This window comes from Lampetra planeri, unplaced genomic scaffold, assembly GCF_965212315.1.
Source record: "Lampetra planeri unplaced genomic scaffold, kcLamPlan1.2.h2 scaffold_970, whole genome shotgun sequence".
Lineage (NCBI taxonomy): Eukaryota > Metazoa > Chordata > Hyperoartia > Petromyzontiformes > Petromyzontidae > Lampetra > Lampetra planeri.
The window spans coordinates 17452-35260 of NW_027615792.1; the positions used below are offsets into that span (position 1 = coordinate 17452).

A 17809-nucleotide genomic window follows, 5' to 3' on the forward strand; every position below is an offset into this window, starting at 1 on the left:
AAGAGAAGAAATAATAAAAAAAAAGCCAGGAGTGAATAGATGAGATAGATTGGTCAGTAAAAAAAATGTAAACAATGAATAATTACAACTCAGTCAAACACTTTTTCACTGACAATATATTATTTTAATCATCATTAATATGATCTAACGCACCGATAAGATGCAACGTAATGGAATCTAATGGGTTATTTCAAAATGTGAACCTGTTTGTCCCTCTCCACCACCCTCAACCCTCTTGCTGGATTAACCTGTATGCACAGGGGGGCCGAAAGAGGCTTAGTCACGTTCTAAAAGTCTGACCCACCTCTCACCTTCTCCTTTTCTGTATTTTTGATGGCTTATCTCTCATGAATACTTGCGTTCATCCCTTCCTTGAGCGCCTCTCTCCTCGGTTTTCCACGCGTCTCTCATTTACACCCTGACGCCATCGCCGGCTCGTGTCCCTCCATCCCCGATAAAACTCTTGTGTTATTCCAACCGGGTCACACCTCATGACTTCCCCACTCTGCCACACGTGAAGAATTTCTCTCACCCTACATACTCTGAGCAGAAATAATCCGCTGCATTCCTGGCGTGACTTCTGATCCAGGATATACTGCGCCATACTGTATTCTCCTCACAGGTATTATACACTGACATGTTAATCCCTGGCATCTTTCATACAAATGAATTTCTGGTCTTTAATCTGTGTCGTTGTATCAGAGTCTATCACATCGACTCTAACTATAGTTACAGGTAAGATATCCATGGTAAGGGGCCGTTCTCTTTGCAACTTCCTGTCGCCACACGACTTGAGATATTCACTCCGAAAATGACTTTGTACAACGACTTGGGACAAGAGTTGGAGCTCACCAGCAGAGCTAGCCGATGCCAGCATAATGTTTATTTTCTATCCACAGTTAACAGGGCTGAGTTTGACCAGCGGAGCTGACCAGATGGTGGCGCTGCACACATCGTCACAGGACGACATCCTGCTGTACCTGCAGCGGGGGGAGCTGTGTCCAAACCAGGACCGAGTGGGCGAGCTGGTGGGAACTTTGGTCGACCACTTCACGCGGTCAGTGAACGCGCCAACATGTCTCATCTTCTCACATGTGCAGTGTAGATCGTTCTGGAGACGTAGCGTGATTTGATGATACCTACAGAGTACTTCACACCTTTACATTAAAACCGAACCTACACATCCAATATTTAGTCACAGCTACATTTCTCCTCCGTTAATATCCTGTGAGACATTTAACGCAGGTTCAACCTGAGATTTTTTGTGTTTATTTTACTGTAGTAGTATTCGTATTCGTCACTATGGTTACCTACCGTTTGCTCTCTACCTCAAACCCCAATTTGATATCAAAGCAAATGAAACTGTCCACACAGTTTTCTTGTGTCACAGTTTCTAGGTAAATGACTGCAGATAACTGACGATTGTGTTTGTGTTCTAAAGGCAACTGTACATCAATCATCTGACCATGTGGTTTCATACAAGAGCAGAGATGTTCCATCGCAGCAGCTGACGTGTCACATGAATAAATCACTGAATTAGACCCATTGTTGGCTGAAACAAAAAAAAAAAAAGTCTATTAACGCAGGATAACAAGTGTGCAAATCGTAATCTGGACGTTTATCACTGTCATAGTTGCTGGCGTGTCTGTGTGTGTGTGTGTGTGTGTGTGTGTGTGTGTGTGAGTCAGTTATGCTGACATTTATCACGTTTATCACTCCCAACCTGACTTGTTGTTTGTGGATCTGATTCACGTGCACTCGCATTCGTCTCTGTCAGATTCGATTTTAATAGCCCAACCCACAGGTCTCCAGCCGTGTGTGTGCGTGCATGCGTGCGTGCGTTGTCGTCATCGCTGCCCACTAAGGCGGCACCCAGTCGATTGGTTTCCCAAAGTGTTAATCTTTTAAATCCTGTGTGGACTGCACTGGGTGACGTAAAGGGAAAAACAAACACATTAGAGCAGAATATCGCTCTGGAGGAAATTTATTTGACTGTCAACAAAAGAACCAAACTGCAGCTTGAGCAGGTGGATCAGCTTTTAGTCATGAGACATGATAAACACAAGAATACATAGTAAGAAGTAGAAGTATTTAAGTGCTGTCGACTGCTGGTGAGCAGTCGGGTGTGTGTCCCTACTTCTATTACAGCATGTTCAGGTCACTGATCCCAGAATCCCCGGTGAGGCTTTTGTGGGGTTTACGAGTCTTTGGGTTTGGTTTCGTTTCTTTTTGGGTGTGTGTGTGTGTGTGTGGGGGGGGTTGTTGTAGCAGCTGTGTGGCACTGGCGGTACGGCGGGCGTCAAAGAGCAGGAGCAGCCACTGGGAGTCCGTCGGCGCTCCGTCTGTCTTTGTGCCGCCATCTGGGGTGTATGAAGGAGGTCGTGACCTCCACTAGGGGCGACTCATCAAGGAGACTCGTGAGACAAAGTCAGGGGTGAGCTGTGGGAGAGAGGGCGGGTGGAGCATGACAACACACTCCTCTTGTGCTTTCCTCCTCCCGGAAGTGAGATCCAAGAAACTAGGAGTCACGCACACGCCATTTATTTCTTAGTGGGGATGGTCAGATGGGGGATGAATGGAGGGTTTGTGTGTCTGTGTTTTGTTTCTAATTCAAACACGAGAGATGTGCGGCTGTTTACAGTTGTCCAAGTGTCTCGTGGCACAAATCTGGGTCAGCGTCGGTGGCACGAGGTGACATCTGACTTTGAAGATGCTCTGTGTCGATGGCAAAGAAACGCTGAGGTCATGACACATGCGGTCTCTCATTCCCTCATCCCTCCATCTCTCCTGTGCCTCCATCCACACCTCTGTCTGTCTCCTTCCTTCTCTTCCTGTCAGCTGGGTTCTAGTTGTCATGAACATGTGCGTGATTGTGTATCGGTATGTGAGTGTGTCTGTTGACGGAGTAAGAAGTGTGTGTGTGCGTGTGTGTATGTGTGTTTAGGGGGGTCGGACTTGTGGACCATCTGCTGGGACAGCTGGAGGAGTATGATTGTGCTAAAGACAGGATTTAGGGTATGATCTGCTCCTTCCTTAAGATGAGGAGGCGTCTTTACTTAAAGGGTAATTTAGGGAAGTTCATTTCTCATTGATCACTCAGAAGTCTGTGGTCCAATCAGGATTAAGACAAACACATACAAACTCACGTTTACAGTAAAAATACTCAAGAATGCTACATTTCAGTGAAATGTACATTTATTGTTGAGGATGTGTCTAATGTGTTTTTGGACTGTTGATTTACAGGAACAAGTCATGACATCATCACTAAAAGCCACTTTTCCTGACATGTAGAAACACACACAGCGTCAATAAGCACAAGAAGCAGTCGACGGATGAATGTAACCCCAACTGCAGTCACACATGTGCTCGATACGTCAGTTCTTAGAACTGATCGGATGAGTCATCGATTAATCGTCATTAGGTTGTGTATCAGGTCATTTATCAAATGAAAGCGATTCATTTCCAACTTCTCCACTAACGTGTGGAGCTTCCATTGAATTCTTCTCCTTTATTAGAGCCCATTTACTTACTCTCACTCATCGGCATTAATGAATATGGAAAGAGGTGTTGCATTAATAGGATTCTACTGGGTCACCCCCCCCCCCCCCTGCCAGTGTTGCAAGGAAAAAAAAAAGGGAAAAGCAGGATTTCGTTAACCACTGCACTGAGGATGTGTGAGCCCTCATGTGATGTGGTTTTAATGATTGAACAGACACACATAGACCTGTGACTGATGCCGGAGGACTTTTTTTTTTTTCCTCCCCTGACCTCGTTGGACGTCAACGGTCCATGTGTCGTCAGTTAGCGTAGACGTGATTCAAAGTGTTCTTATTTTAAATGAACTTTTTAGGTCATGCAAAGTGATTTCCTCATCCTGAAATAACCTCCTCTGGTTCTCTGCCCCAAACACACACACACACACACACACCTGCTGTCTGTCTCTTCCGGACCTCGGCCCCGTCCTCGGGAGCCACTGACTCAGTGTCCCTACTTCTTCTTCATCTCTTTTCCATCCCACAGCTTCTGTGCTGCCTCTAGTTTTGGTCGGGTGGCAGACCATCAGTGGAAGCGCTTTCTTCATCATACGGGGTGTAACTATGGCAACAGCTTTTAACCCAGGTGGACGTAAATACTGTAAATTAGCACTGACCTAGTTCCTGCTCAGTCTCCATTGAGCCACAGCAGCAGATCATGTGGTTGACTGTTGTTCCCCATTTCACCACTAGTCCACACGTGTGTGTGTGATTAATTCAACCTCCAATCTAGAAGCCAGAACACTTAAATCTGTGTTTCTTCTTTCTACGTCTTCCCTGATTTACCACGTAGTGACTGTGACCTGACCTTTCAGTGGCTGTCTGTCTGGTTGAAGCATGAGCCACTGATGGAAACGGAATGAACGCTGTCACACACCAAAAACCCCACAGTCACATTTACTTCATGTGCAGGTTTGTACTGTACATCAACTTTGTATTATTGTAGGTTCTTTCACTCTAAAACTGACACAAGCACAGTGGGAACACATCCAACATGTGTGACGGGCTAACATGTGCCTTCCATGTCCTCTTTTACAGCAACAAACGGGTTCATTTCTCCGACTATCAGTGTAAAAATTGGCACGAACGAATGTTCTTTCGTTGAGTTTGTTCATTATGTTAATGCTCTTATGTTCCTTGGTGGAACGAATTCCCCAAGAAGGTCTGAGAGATAAAAAGGAGACGTGATAGGAGGAAGATTTTCATTCTACGTAGTGAAGGGGTAAGGTGGGATAAATCAAGTGTGTCTCTGACGAGCTCGTTCCTGCACACTCACATCAAAAAGGACTTTGAGATTTGTTGAAGTCTGACCGTATGTTGTTTGTGCCTCCATTTTAAAGCCACCCAGTCAGATACTGACTGACCTTGAACGTCCCTCGGCATCAAAAAAGCCCCTCTGTGGATTTAATGGAAGTCAACCTCTGAGTGTGACAAGTGGACAGCGATTGTTTTGAAGCAGGAAAAACAGTGATGGCTGAGTGTGTCAGCAAAGCAAAAATTCAAAATTGTGCTAAGATTTATCCTATTTCTAGTCCAAATATCTAATGACTACTTTAAAAATCCCTTTCAACTTACAATAAAACACATCACCAGACAAAGTAACTTGTTTTTAGACAATCATCCCTAGTTGCAAAGCAAATTTTCACAAACAAAAAGTAGACAAATGTGCCAGGGTAGACAGTTTTTTTACTGATTGCAAGCAAAAACAACAACAACAACAAATCCTCCTCTGGTGGATTGTTCTATTTATTTCAAGAGGAAATATGCTTGAAACAAACGAAAAATGTCTAAAAATGGGTTGTGATAGGTTGTAAAGTGTAAAGAGATTTAAAAATGAGACATTTTGACCAGAAATAAGACAAATATTGTTGGTGAGATTTAGTCAGTTGGCAGTCAAGAGTGTCTTCATACGTGATGTGTTTCTATCGTGTGTTGATCAGGAGCGTCCAAACACACAGGAATGAAGGGCTGCTATGATGCAGAGGTGAGTTCATCACAGCTCGCTGAATCATAGCCGCAGACCGGTCAACGCGCCCACACTGACCCTGTCCCGCATGTGACATGTGAGCATTAGAAGCGAAGCGAGGGAAGACTGTTTGGTTTGGATGACTGGGTTTGTTGTTTACCTGGAGAGCAGATGGCACCTGGATGCACCATGGGAAGGAGGCCAACAGTCGCTGAGTGGTGCTCTGGGGAATTCGGCTTCCTCAGATGTTGCTTTGACAGCAACTGAAAGAGGAAGCGGATGATTCCTCTCAGCAGTAAAAACGCTGCTGTGCTGTTGGAGAAATGGGACAAAAAAGTCGTTGAGCATCTGTGAGCTGCGTTTTTCTGGGATTGGCGGCTCATGTAGTCTAGTGATTCTGAGGCATTTATTTTCATCAGGTGGTTTTCAGATCGTATCCATCAGTGTTTGTTTGAAGACGGACGCTAACTGCCGTCCGTCAAATGATTGGGTGGAACGCACACGTTCATGCTGCATAAACTCGAGATAGCGCTCAGTCATCTGATGACAAAAACAAACTGATTCGACTCATCTCAGGAACAGTTCAGTGGTCTGGAGAATTCGTCAGAGGCGAGGCAACACTTGACGCCGGCGCTATTCCAGTACATCACACGTTACCGTCCACGTTCACGATTCACGTCACGTGCTGCGTGTGATTCAGGACCACGGCGGATTCATATTTCCACAGTTTGTAGACATGAGTGCCTTACTTGCTGTTCAAGTAAGGCACCCCCCCCCCCCCCCAGAGGAGCCCCAGGAGGCGGCGTACAGCTGGTCTCTGTGTCCAATGACGGCAGTGATAATTATAAAGGGTGATATCACTGATGACCAAGGCGATGACGCCGACTTCAGCTCTGGCCGGCAGCCTGGCCAGTCTGAGCGGTCTAGGCCCACATGGTCGCAGATGCTGCCGTTACCTCAGCGATGGTTGCCAGGCAGCTGATAAGCATCACAAGAAGGTGATGAGGCACATGGAGAAATGTGGGTGATGGCAGGTGATGAAGCGGTCGGAGCTAAACAGCTTTGCTAACACTATTTATTATGACCTTTTCCTGATGTATCCTAGTGCTTTTATTCTGCCCTGTGTGTCCGGTGTGCTGTGTTTCATTACGTTAAATTCCCCTCAGATGGTGGACTAAGAGGCACATCAGCACCAACATGACAGGGGTCTATGTTTAATTATGGTTCATAAGAGGAAATGTATCACGTGGTGGCCACCAACATGGAACATTTATGATGGAAGCTGGTTGAATCCGAGTGCCGAACTAAAACCCAAAGTGATTTCGATGCACTGGTGACTGAACCTCTGAATGATGTGTCGCCCTACGGGAGAACACAGGTTCCGAACTGACTGACAAATATTCCCGATCTGTTTTCCTGCAAACATGTAATGGAAACATGTAAATCAGCACAGAAGAAACGTGTGTTAAACTGTGGACTGAAAGCAAATATACAGATGAATCTGTGTTTTCTGAGCCCTGTTTGGTCTCCTGTCCATCACTGCTTCCTGCTGTTTGGGTGTTCTCAAGTGATCTTGACCTGCCTCCACTTGTGCTCCGCTCTGTCAGTCCTTTGACAGCCTCTGTCGTTTGATCCCCTTCGGAGACCCAATTATCCTCGAACCCGGTGACACAGATGGAGGGAGAGAAAGGTTGACAGGACAGAGGGGAAGAATCAGAAGGAAAAGGTGTCCGAGTGATGAGCGTCACCTCTGTGAACTTACACAGCAAAGAACAGCAGACACACACACACACACACACACACACACACACACACACACACTCATTAAGTGTGTCTGCTGGAAGCTTCTCCTTCTTGCTCTTGTTTGTGCTTTCTCTCTGTTCCAGAGTGCGACTTGTGCATTGTTTGTGAATTACGTTCTGACTGTCACGCTGTGCCAGTCGGGCTCTTTGTGAATTTCGGAGCAGATGTCATCACGTCTTTGCTCGTTAACTAATCTGACAGGCGTCTAAACTTGCCAAGTCCATGTCCCCTCTGACTTTCTGAGCTATTAAACCTCACTGTTGTCTGTTGTCTTCTGAAGGGTCCGCGTCCTGGACCAAATATTCCCTCCGGTTCGCCTTTCAGGACTCATCTGAGACTTGGAAGCAGCTTTTGCCGTCACAGACCACTTTGTTGTTGTCGTTTCCTTGTTGTTGCACATCAACTTATCACGTTTAGCAGTTTTTTGCTGTGAACTTGAGTTGGTCCAGAGTTTGTTCGTCCGATATCAATCCGGAAAAGACGGACAGACGGCAGCGGCAGACCTAAATAACTGCTCCGTTTGTCGTCATGTGCCGTCTGTGCGGACAAACAATCTGCTTGTGACCCACATTTCAAAGTTACTGATCCATTTTTTCTTCCTGACCTGATTTGTGGCTGAACTGTCGCTCAGGACACCACAACAGAATTTGTGTAAACGTGTTTGTTTCAATGTCCAATGTTCTTAGATGTTTTTTAGATGGTGTAATCATGAATGTCATGTGATTCATGTCCATATTTATTATTACAATAATTACCATGTATTATTAGTATCGTTGTTGTTGTTGTTATTGTTGTTGATGTACTGATGATACAACTCTATGTTTATCACTTTGATTAACATTGCGAGGAGGCTGTGGTTGTGTTTGTGGGTGGGGGGCCAGTTGTGTGTCTTCAGGTGTGCTGCTGATGGTTTTTGTGGTTCCTCTCTACAGTCTACAGAGAGAGAAGTGCTGCTGAGAATCAGAGAAGACGAGAAACATTCAAAGGAGCTTTGCAATCCCACATCACTCTTGTTTGTCTCTTCTTTCATGTGGCTCTTGTTTTTCTTTTTTTCTTTTGTCAACACATTTGTTCATCTTGTGTTCTCCGTCACGTGTAAAAGGGGGGGAGGGGTTCAGTTAAATTAATGTTCAGCCCTGTGGCAGGAAAGAAAAGCGTGCTTTATTTGGAAGGCATTTTTTATCTGTGTGAGTCTGCACGAGACTGCTGCTGAACACCATCGGTAACATGATGCAGCATCGCGCTCGCACCAAACCTCCAGCTTAGCTGCACATAAAGCACCACGTAATTCTTCATAATGGAGAACCCAGAGGGATAATTCACATCGGATTAGCAGCGCCGGGCATCAGAGGAGAGGTGACAGGGAGGAGGACTGATGCGGAGGCAGAGGAAAGGAAGAGGAGATGAGGAGGGAAGCAGGTTGACCGAGGGTCCCTGCAGGAGCTGCTGCTGCGCCCCAGTTCTGTCTGCAACATCTCCTGTGATAAATTATTCCACCCCGGCAGGAGGACCCGCAGACACTCTGCAGACCCCGGCCCATGTTTATGAATCCTGCTACGCTTAGAAGAGACGAGGAGATCAGACGAACTGGAAATGGTCAATGAGAAACTGGAATTTTGCATGGATGTGGACTAAATCCCAAACTCCTCCCTCTGGTCACCCACAAAGTAAAGGGTGAAGAGACGACTCCGATTGGTCAAACGTTCCTTCCTAGAGGACTCGTGTCGAAGGCAGGACCCCAGGCGGATCGTGGTTAAAACGCCAGCTGTTGACCTCCTGCGCCTTCCGAGACGTGGCTTCATTTGTTTTAGAGAGAGAACTTCCACTGTAATTCTAGACGTGAGAACACCGTTCAGCTCCAGAACGCAGTCGGAATGTCAGAGCGCTGCGTGTCGATGCGTCGGAGCCCTCGTCCGTGCGCTGTCCTCTGACACAGCTCGAGGTTTTTCTCAACATGCTCCACCGGTGTTGAGTTGCACTGGGGGTAGCTGGTGTGATCAGATCAGCATTACCCCCAAATGAAAACACTGGGGGTCAGTGGGTTTGTGTGTCCCCGCCCTGGGAGGGCACGGACAGCTGGTTGGGCCAGTTTGGGGGTGATGGAGCAGGAGTTAGCGAGGACACACCTGTTGGAGTGACTTACAATGAACTCAGGAGTTCAGGTTTCCTGGCAGTGAATTGCACCTTTAAGTGTTAGAATATGACTCCTCCAGGCAAAGGTCTGCTGGGGGGAACAAACATGGGAGAGTTGATTTGGACTGACGTGCATCCTGAGGTCACTCATTCAATTTCTCCGTTTGGCAATGTGTCTTAGTGAAGGGCAAAACAGTTCTTTTAGGTACTTAATCATGACTCATCAAAAGAGTCGTTCAAAAGAGTCGTTCACCAAATTGTACCAATCACAAGTCGGCGAGAATGTTTGAGTCCAAATTTGCTATTCACTCTATGTTTCTCAGGGAACGGACCAATGACTCAGATTCACCCGCAGCAGTTCACTGCCGAACTGAGCTGTGACTGTGACGTGAACGAATCTTCCCAGTAAATGATTCAGTACAGTTCGTTCACCAAAAAGAATCAAACGCTAGTGTGTCTGCTTTTACCGCTTCACGCTGTAGGTCACACGTCGACCCTACACCGCAGCTCCACCGTCGATTTGAAGCAGCAGCATCAAGTGGGCTGTCAGCTGTGGATGCCTGGTAGCTGACCGGGAACGTCAACGTTTGTGTAGAACAGCCTCCGAACAGTGTGAATGTAGCAGATAAAATCTCTAACTCTGTTCGAGGTGCGAGATCTGATTTCAGGTGTTACAGCACCGAGGTTTTTACAGTTTGACTGATGTCTACGGTCGACAACAGTCGTGTGTGAGGGGGGTGTAATTACCTGCTGTGTGTATTCACTGGAGCGACGTGTTCAATCATCTGTACTTTAATTCACCTTTCAGAGGGTGAGCTCATCCTGTTTGTCTCATGTCACTCTGGGGGGAATAGGTGACGATCATACTGAATATGTATCATGATAATACTTAGAATTTGGGACATCCTTCCTTCCAAACTCTGGCAGACAGTCGGTGTGTGTGCGCGATGCCAGCTCTGCTGATCAGTCACACTAGCGACATTCAAAGGCGTCCACAAATAGCTGCTTGGCAAATGTTGTTGTGCATCTTGAGTAAAGTCTGCAAGTTGGGTTCAAACAGAGTACAACCACTGACTGACAAACAGCGCAGTGACGGGCAGAGATAAGACGAGGATCCTCAGCAGTCAATACACCCCGGGGGGGGACTCAGTCTGAGGGTCTTTGTACGACTCTGAGCCATGTGCAGGCTCATGGTATGTTCGGTGGTGGTGGTGTGTGTGTGTGTGTGTGTGTGTGTGTGTGTGTGGGGGGGGGGTCGTCTTTAGCCGAGCTGTGTTGCTGTCAGAAAAAGCCGAGCCACAGATCAGGGATCAGGTGGAAGACGAGAGGCTCCTGTGGAAATCAGCAGCGGACAGGCGGAGGTGTGTGGTATGTTCTGTCCAGACACCTCAGCCCCCTTCTGACAGAGACAACCGCCTGGGTCAGACCTCACCTACACCTCGTTTAGGACTGAGGATGGGCAGTGTTACAGTGTTTTGAAAATGAGACATTTACTGGACATTCAAGGATCAGAAGCCCTTTCATTTCACGAGCAGACTCTTCTTTGCTAACCTCTTTATATATGTGTGTGTATATTTTTTTCCTCCTGCAGAGTAAGGAAAGCGCCGTTGGCCGTGACAGTTTGCCCCTCCACCATGCAGCTACACATGCGAGGAAAACCCAAGAGCGTTACTGTTGAAACCAAAGCGGGCCAGACGAGTGCAGATTTCAAGAGGAGCAGAGAGGGATTCATCCTGCTGGTGCCCGCCAGCTGAGAGCGTCTGAGGAGAGCGTCTTCTCCAAGGAGAAGAGAAGTTTCAAGAATGACCTGAGTTATTGGAACAGTCCGTTTTCTGTCTGAGCAGCAGGAATATGTGTTTTGGGACAGGAGGCTGCGTTGTTGTCATGGCGACTCACAAACGTCATAAATGTATAATATGGCCTTTGCTTTGGAAGTCATTTTATTTTCTGCTGTTGCATGAGACATTTGAATACTTTTTGATTGACAAATGTGAATAATGGCACTTTTTGAACAACCAGTTTGTACATTCAGAAGATTTTGAAGAAATATGAACTTGATCGTTTCATGACAGCGAAAGAAAATAAATTATTCGAGATTAAATGAACTGTGTGTTTATTCATATTCACTGACTAGTGACTGTGTGCGTGTGTGTGTGTGTGTGTGTGTGTGTGTGTGTGGTGGGGGGGTGTTCCTGTACACTAAATTACAATATCAGTTTAAATCCTGGTGTTTGGGTCGGAAGTGGAGCACTCACAGATGTTTAATCCAAACTGTCCACTGAACAGCTGTAATCCAGCTCGCCGTCTACAGAAAACTGGACCCAGTGACGCAAGTGATTTCCTGTTTGGTTCCTCTGCTGACCTCCAGATCTGATCAGCTGCTCTGGTAAACACACAATCACTGGTGCAGGAAACCCCTCGCTGTTATTTAGGATGTTGCAAAGATAAAAGTCCTTCAGATGATGAATGCACTGAGTGGAAATCAGGCTCACAGCACAAACGCGTTTGTCTGAATGGAGGTTTGTAAACGCTGCAGAGCAACACTTTAAAAGTTTTGATCATTGTGGGAAGTTATCTGATAGGAATGAGGAAACAATTGAACAGTCTCATGTGACTGCAGTGTGTGTCAGTTGATGACATTCTCTGTATCAGACAGCAGAGATCAGGTAGTCTAGTCACGGTTTGTACAGGAAATGTTCTTGTTTTTCTGTTTGCAACAATTACACAAGATGGAAACGGATGCAGAAACACTCAAACTCCATCGTGCTGCGTTCACTCGTCCCCGATGGGGAACCTTCGCCGTCTGTTCTCATGGTTCTGTCAATGACGTCCTCACATCCTTTGCAGACACCAGGACACTAATTCACTCCGTGGATCTCGCAGCTCTGACGACTCTCACAGGGTTGTTACCAGGTGATTCACTTCACATGTGACCTCGTCGACAATCAGCTGCCGTCGACGTGTGAACGACCAGTGAAGGTAAGAAAAACAACTGGGACAAAGCGCTGGTGAGAGCGGATTCATTCTCGTCCCGACGGTACACGTGGTATCTTGGCTCAGAATCAAAAATACTTTATTTATACCAGAGGGTTTAAGTTATATTTATGTTTATGCCTTCGCTCCTGACATCTTAATTTCTGTATTTCTGTATTTATTTGTTTAATTTTGGCGCATTTGGTCCTGGATACGTCCCAACAGCTCCAGTCAAGTAAGTAAAATAATAAAGAGGTAAAAAACTGAAAAAGAATAAAAACAAGTATTAAATAAAATGTGTGTTCATCTAAATAACTGAAATATACAGCAATAAGTGAGTGACTTTGTTGTGCAGTAAAAAGCCTTGAACATGGATCTGTTTGTGTTATTTCCTCAGTTGAACACGTCGGTGCTCACGCTGCACATGACAATGTAGTACTGCACATTTTCTGAAACGAATATTAATTCATGTATTTCTTCTTACCACCAGTGACGAGTCGTCACGTTCAACAACCAACAGATTGTACATGTAATCCTTTAATCACTGATGTAAAAAGACACGATTTCCAAATGAAATGTGTTAATGCAAATTCAAGCATATCCTCTCCATCCCTGATTGAGAACTGTGTGTGTGTGTGTGTGTGTGTGTGTGTGTGTGTGTGTTATACCAACAGATGAACAGATTATCAGCACATCAAATGGACAAAGCAGGACCTTTTCACACATGCAGATTTATTGTTTTAGTTCATGTTGAGTTTGAGAGAAGTTTCTTTCCAGTTTCTATGACAATTATTCCTCCAATTGTTTCCTCATTTTTTTTCCCTTTCACATTATGTCATCTCTGACACACTGAATATTTTAGAAATGCAAATGTGCAGAGAGATGGAACACAATCACACACCTCTGACTCAACTATTTCCTTTCATCAAGCATCAAAACAGGTAACAGCAGAAAATGCTCCTGTTGTTTTACTTTCTCTTTAAAGGCTGGACTCCATTGTCTATTGTCTATCGACACTGCACATTCACATGCTGTTTTATTTCTGTTTGTCAAATTAAATCCAAGTTCTGATGTCAGCTTATGGTTGGATGGGTGGATCGTAAAGAAAAACACTGTCAGCCATTGAAGGAGCTGAACTTTCAGTGCCTACTGAAGAGTTTGTGGCTCTGACATAGAAAAGTGACTTTCATACGTGATCATGTCCGTTAGTGTCAGTGGAGCTGACAGTGAGTGAAGTTCATTTGATTTGCCATAAGGTCTTTGTGATTGTCCTGATGGTCGGCCAGCTCATTTCTTGCCGTTTGCTTCTGATTCAGATGAAGAGTCATAGTTTCTGTCCATCACCAGCGGGACTCCACCGGTTCTAATCTAATTTGTTCGGACCCACAACTGTTGCAATCACTTAAAGCGGCGTGCAATTCCATTACAGGACGACTGGCACCTGGTCTGTCTCTCTGTGGAGATTAACAGCGAGGATTTGGTAATGAGTTGGAGAGGATTTACCATAATATGTGTCCCAGAGCTGTGTTTCTGCCCCTAAATCCTCTCAGGGCAGACCGGCCACTGGTTTGGTGAGTGACGCAGGTTTTCCAGCATCTCTCCATTATCAGCCCCAGTGGAGGTCACATGGTGGGAGATTACAGTTACATGAGGGGGGAGATTGCTTTTTGCTCGGCTCCCGCTGAATCAACATGCCATCAGCCTCAGTGCTCACTAATCAGCAAATATTAGACAAACCCCGGCCCGCAGACCCTCATCAGACCGCGGAGCGTGGAGGGAGATGCGCGCAGGAGGAGGGAGGGAGGGAGTCCCCTGAAAATACGTCCAGTCCTCCAGCTGATGCCACATCAGTCGAGGCCACGTTGACTGTTTTCAAATGCTGAACCAACTCATGGTTCTGTTTTAATGTTTGTTGTTGTTTTTTTTACTGTTTGTCAAAGTGTCCTTTGTCTCTTTGTGTTTATCCCCCCCCCCCCCCCCTGCTGACTGTATTAGCTGGGTTCACCTCGAATGTTAATGTGATTAAAAAATAACATAACCGGCATATTCGTTCATGCGCAGTCTGTTTTAGTGATTCTTTTAGACTTCGGGAAATATCACATCACAGAGCTTCACAGTGTTTGCATTTTAACCTAGTTCATGTCTGAAGTATTTGAAGTGGTTTATTATTACGGTTTGTTGTCCGTCAGCTGCAAATGGAAGTACAAAAGTAAATCACAGGTTGCACGACGTTCTATTTAGGTGCATCACCTCCAAAACTAGTTTCTCTTTGGTTCCTGCACTGGATGCAGGTCTAACAGGACGTCTGACTGACGGAGTCAACCATCTGTCCACTGAGGCTGCGGCTCTCCAAATTCCCAAACGTCCTCGTGATCTGTAAACAATCTCGCAGCAGAGGCTGACCCACAATCACGTCACTTTATTACCTTTTTCTGCTCGTCTGTTTTGACTCCTCAAGGCTTGATGGGAGCAGACAGATGGAGTCAAGAACTGAATTTACACACTATTTCTCTGTGAACTAACATCTGCACATCGATGATCAGAGTGCATCTGCTAGTTTGGAGTCAGAGCTGTTGTGTTGGAACATTTTAATACCATGTCGACAATCATCACTGTAGTTTATCTGACATGATTTACATGCTGCAGTGTCTCAGTGTCCCAGTTTCAGTGAATTGAGCGTGATCAGATTTGCATGTAAACATGTGAACGCAGCCTCTGTTTTAGAGTCAGAACAGCTTTTTCCAATGTTACAATCTATCTTATTTTTTAATTTGTTTTTTATTTAACAGTCAAACTCAAAGCCAACACTTACATTTTTTTTTCTCAAACATTGTATACAAAGCATTCACAGCAGTAACCAGTAGAAAAGAACAATAAAGTACTCATACAGAAAATAAATCAAAGGCCAATCGGATGTATAAATAGTATAAAAGTGACAAGTGATATGTACAAGAACTCGACAGAATAGTCAGCAAACACAATGACCCTATACGCACACCTATAACAACATAACTAGATGTAAACAGAAATGAAAACATAGATATAGTGAAGGAAAACACTGAATACTGAATGATTTAGAGAAAGTTCACGACAGTAAAAAACAACAACATGGTGCTCACATTGGTGTGACGTCTGTCGTCTGTCCATACATGTTCTATTTGATCCATATGATGCGGTGAACACACTCTGTTGAAGGACGGGGGAGGTCCAATGACCAGAGGAGCAAAGTGTCAGTGTCGGCCCCTCCTGTTGATGCAACTCAGGGGAAAGAGGACAAGTTCCTTCATAAAATGAGCTACTGGTACCAAATGAAACATCCGTCCATCTGCAGCCGTTCTGGTTTGACTCATTGCCAACCGCACGTCGAGGAAAAAACAAAGCCGTCGGCTGGATGGCGGCTGGCAGCTGGTGGAGCGTTATCCTCCTGTAGACGTCACAGTATTTACCGTCAGCCATAACTTTACTGATACGTACTCCTGAATTAGATGACGAGATCCCTGATGGATCGGGCCCTCGCCCCCCGACACATGAGGATTATTCTCCGTTTATATATAATTTAAAATCCCAGTTTATATCTGCAGCCGAGCTACAAGTGATACGACGGCAGCATGACACAACAACGCGTCGGAGATGAGGAGCGTTGAGAGGCAGGTCGGGTGCTCCCTGGAGGCTCATAAAAGCTGGTGAACAGCTTTCACAGCCACTGGGAGTTCACACAAACACACCACAGCAGAGTGACACTGGGAGGACGAGCTGGGTGATTTGTGTCCTCTGAGGACACAGGAGAGCTGGGACACGCTCACCCAGGCCGGACACCATCTGCACTGCGTCTCCTCCAGCCGCCTGTCGTCTTTTTGTTCAGTTTGACCAAAGCCTCCCGACCTCACCTCCACCGCCTCTCTGCCCCCTGAGGCATTTGTTCTGAACCATAGGCGTCCATTGGACGACGGTGGGGGCATGTACCCACCACGGTTTGTCAAGATTCATTTTGTACCCAGCACTGGGTTGTTTTAGTGGAGTCGGTTGAATCGTGGTTCTTTTCCACAGTTCCAGTAGGTTTTTGTCAAATCCAGGTGAGGGAACAGAGACGGAGCAGGAAGAGAACAGAGACGGAGAAGGAACCTTTATTTTATCTTTATCTTTTTGTTTAGTTTTCACATACTTTAATTATCATTCATGATGGCACAAAAGATTATTCCAAGAGTTTAAAATCGATTCAGAAGTGATGTTTGCTCCATCAAAAACCTGCATCTTATAATTGTCTTAATTATCTTATCGGTTTGAAGGTGCAGAAACTGCACAAATAGAACTGTGAGAACATGAGAACACTTTAGATTTATGTGTGTGTGTGTGTGTGTGCGTGTAAAACACAGTGTTCTGCTGACCACTATAAAACTCATGCACTCTCACGCACATTCTAAGCTACACTTACTTTCATGTAGCGGGGTGTGTGTGTCGGGGGGTTATGGTGGGGGGGTGGCTGTGATCAGCAGAGGCAGGCTCAGTGTTTCCACCTGTGGTCGAGGCGGAGGGTGGTGGAGTACTGCTGACTACTGCTGGGACATGCTCAGATGGGGCACAACCCCCCGACAGGAAGCCAAAAGGCCATCTGCACCGCCGCGCCATTGTGTGGGGGATGCATGAGGCTATTTTATGTCCCACGTGAATCTACTGGCTCTGACATGGACTGGACTGCAGGTGGAGAGGGAGAGAAGACAGAGGACGTGTGTGTGTGTGTGTGTGTGTGTGTGTGTGTGTGGAGTGTCTACACACATTCATCCACTCCAACGCTACAGTTCAGCGCAATACTTTATTAAATAATAGTAAACATCATCATCATGAAAAAGGAATTAACACATGAACAAATGAAACACGTTCAAGTTTGTCCCCATCAGAAGTGTCCGACTGTTCCTGGGCGAACAAAACCCCCTCAGCGGCTTTACAAAAGTCACTTGAGGTGATGTGGTTGTTGTTGTTGATGTCTGATGAAGGCAACCCGCTGGAGGGGGGTGGGGGGGTGTGTGGGGGGGCTGACAGCTGTATACTTTTGTCTGTACCAACATCTGTCTGGTGTCGACACAACACCCACACAAGCGCTGACAGTGATGAAAAGTCCTGAAAATATTTCTGAGAAACGGTTCGTATCACAATCCCGATTCCTCCGCAGGCCGAGCTGAAGCCGCCCGGGACAAACACGTCGCGCACAATGGTGGACTTTGTGTCACCATCTGCTGCGGCGATGAGAAAATCTATTGATAGCCGCTGACTCGATCACTCCAATGTGTACGTTGTCCGTGGGGGCCGACAGCTGCTTTAGAAACGTCGCTGCAAAAACACTTGAATCCAGTTGAGCACATTGAAGTTGGAGGAGACTTCACGTCTGAGACAGTTGTAGATATAA

The 17809-nt window shown here is 45.8% G+C and overlaps 1 protein-coding gene across 1 annotated transcript in view; it reads left to right on the forward strand.

Annotated features, from left to right (window-relative positions):
• The window catches only part of LOC144742291 (unconventional myosin-Ig-like), a gene marked incomplete at its 5' end in the record, with an annotated part of 28207 nt that extends 17018 nt beyond the window's left edge, over positions 1-11189 (forward strand). Inside the window, 2 exon segments of the mRNA XM_078624761.1 lie at positions 900-1057; positions 11027-11189. Of these exon segments, the coding sequence (XP_078480887.1) occupies positions 900-1057; positions 11027-11189 (321 nt within the window).
• Positions 11190-17809: the final 6620 nt, after the last annotated feature.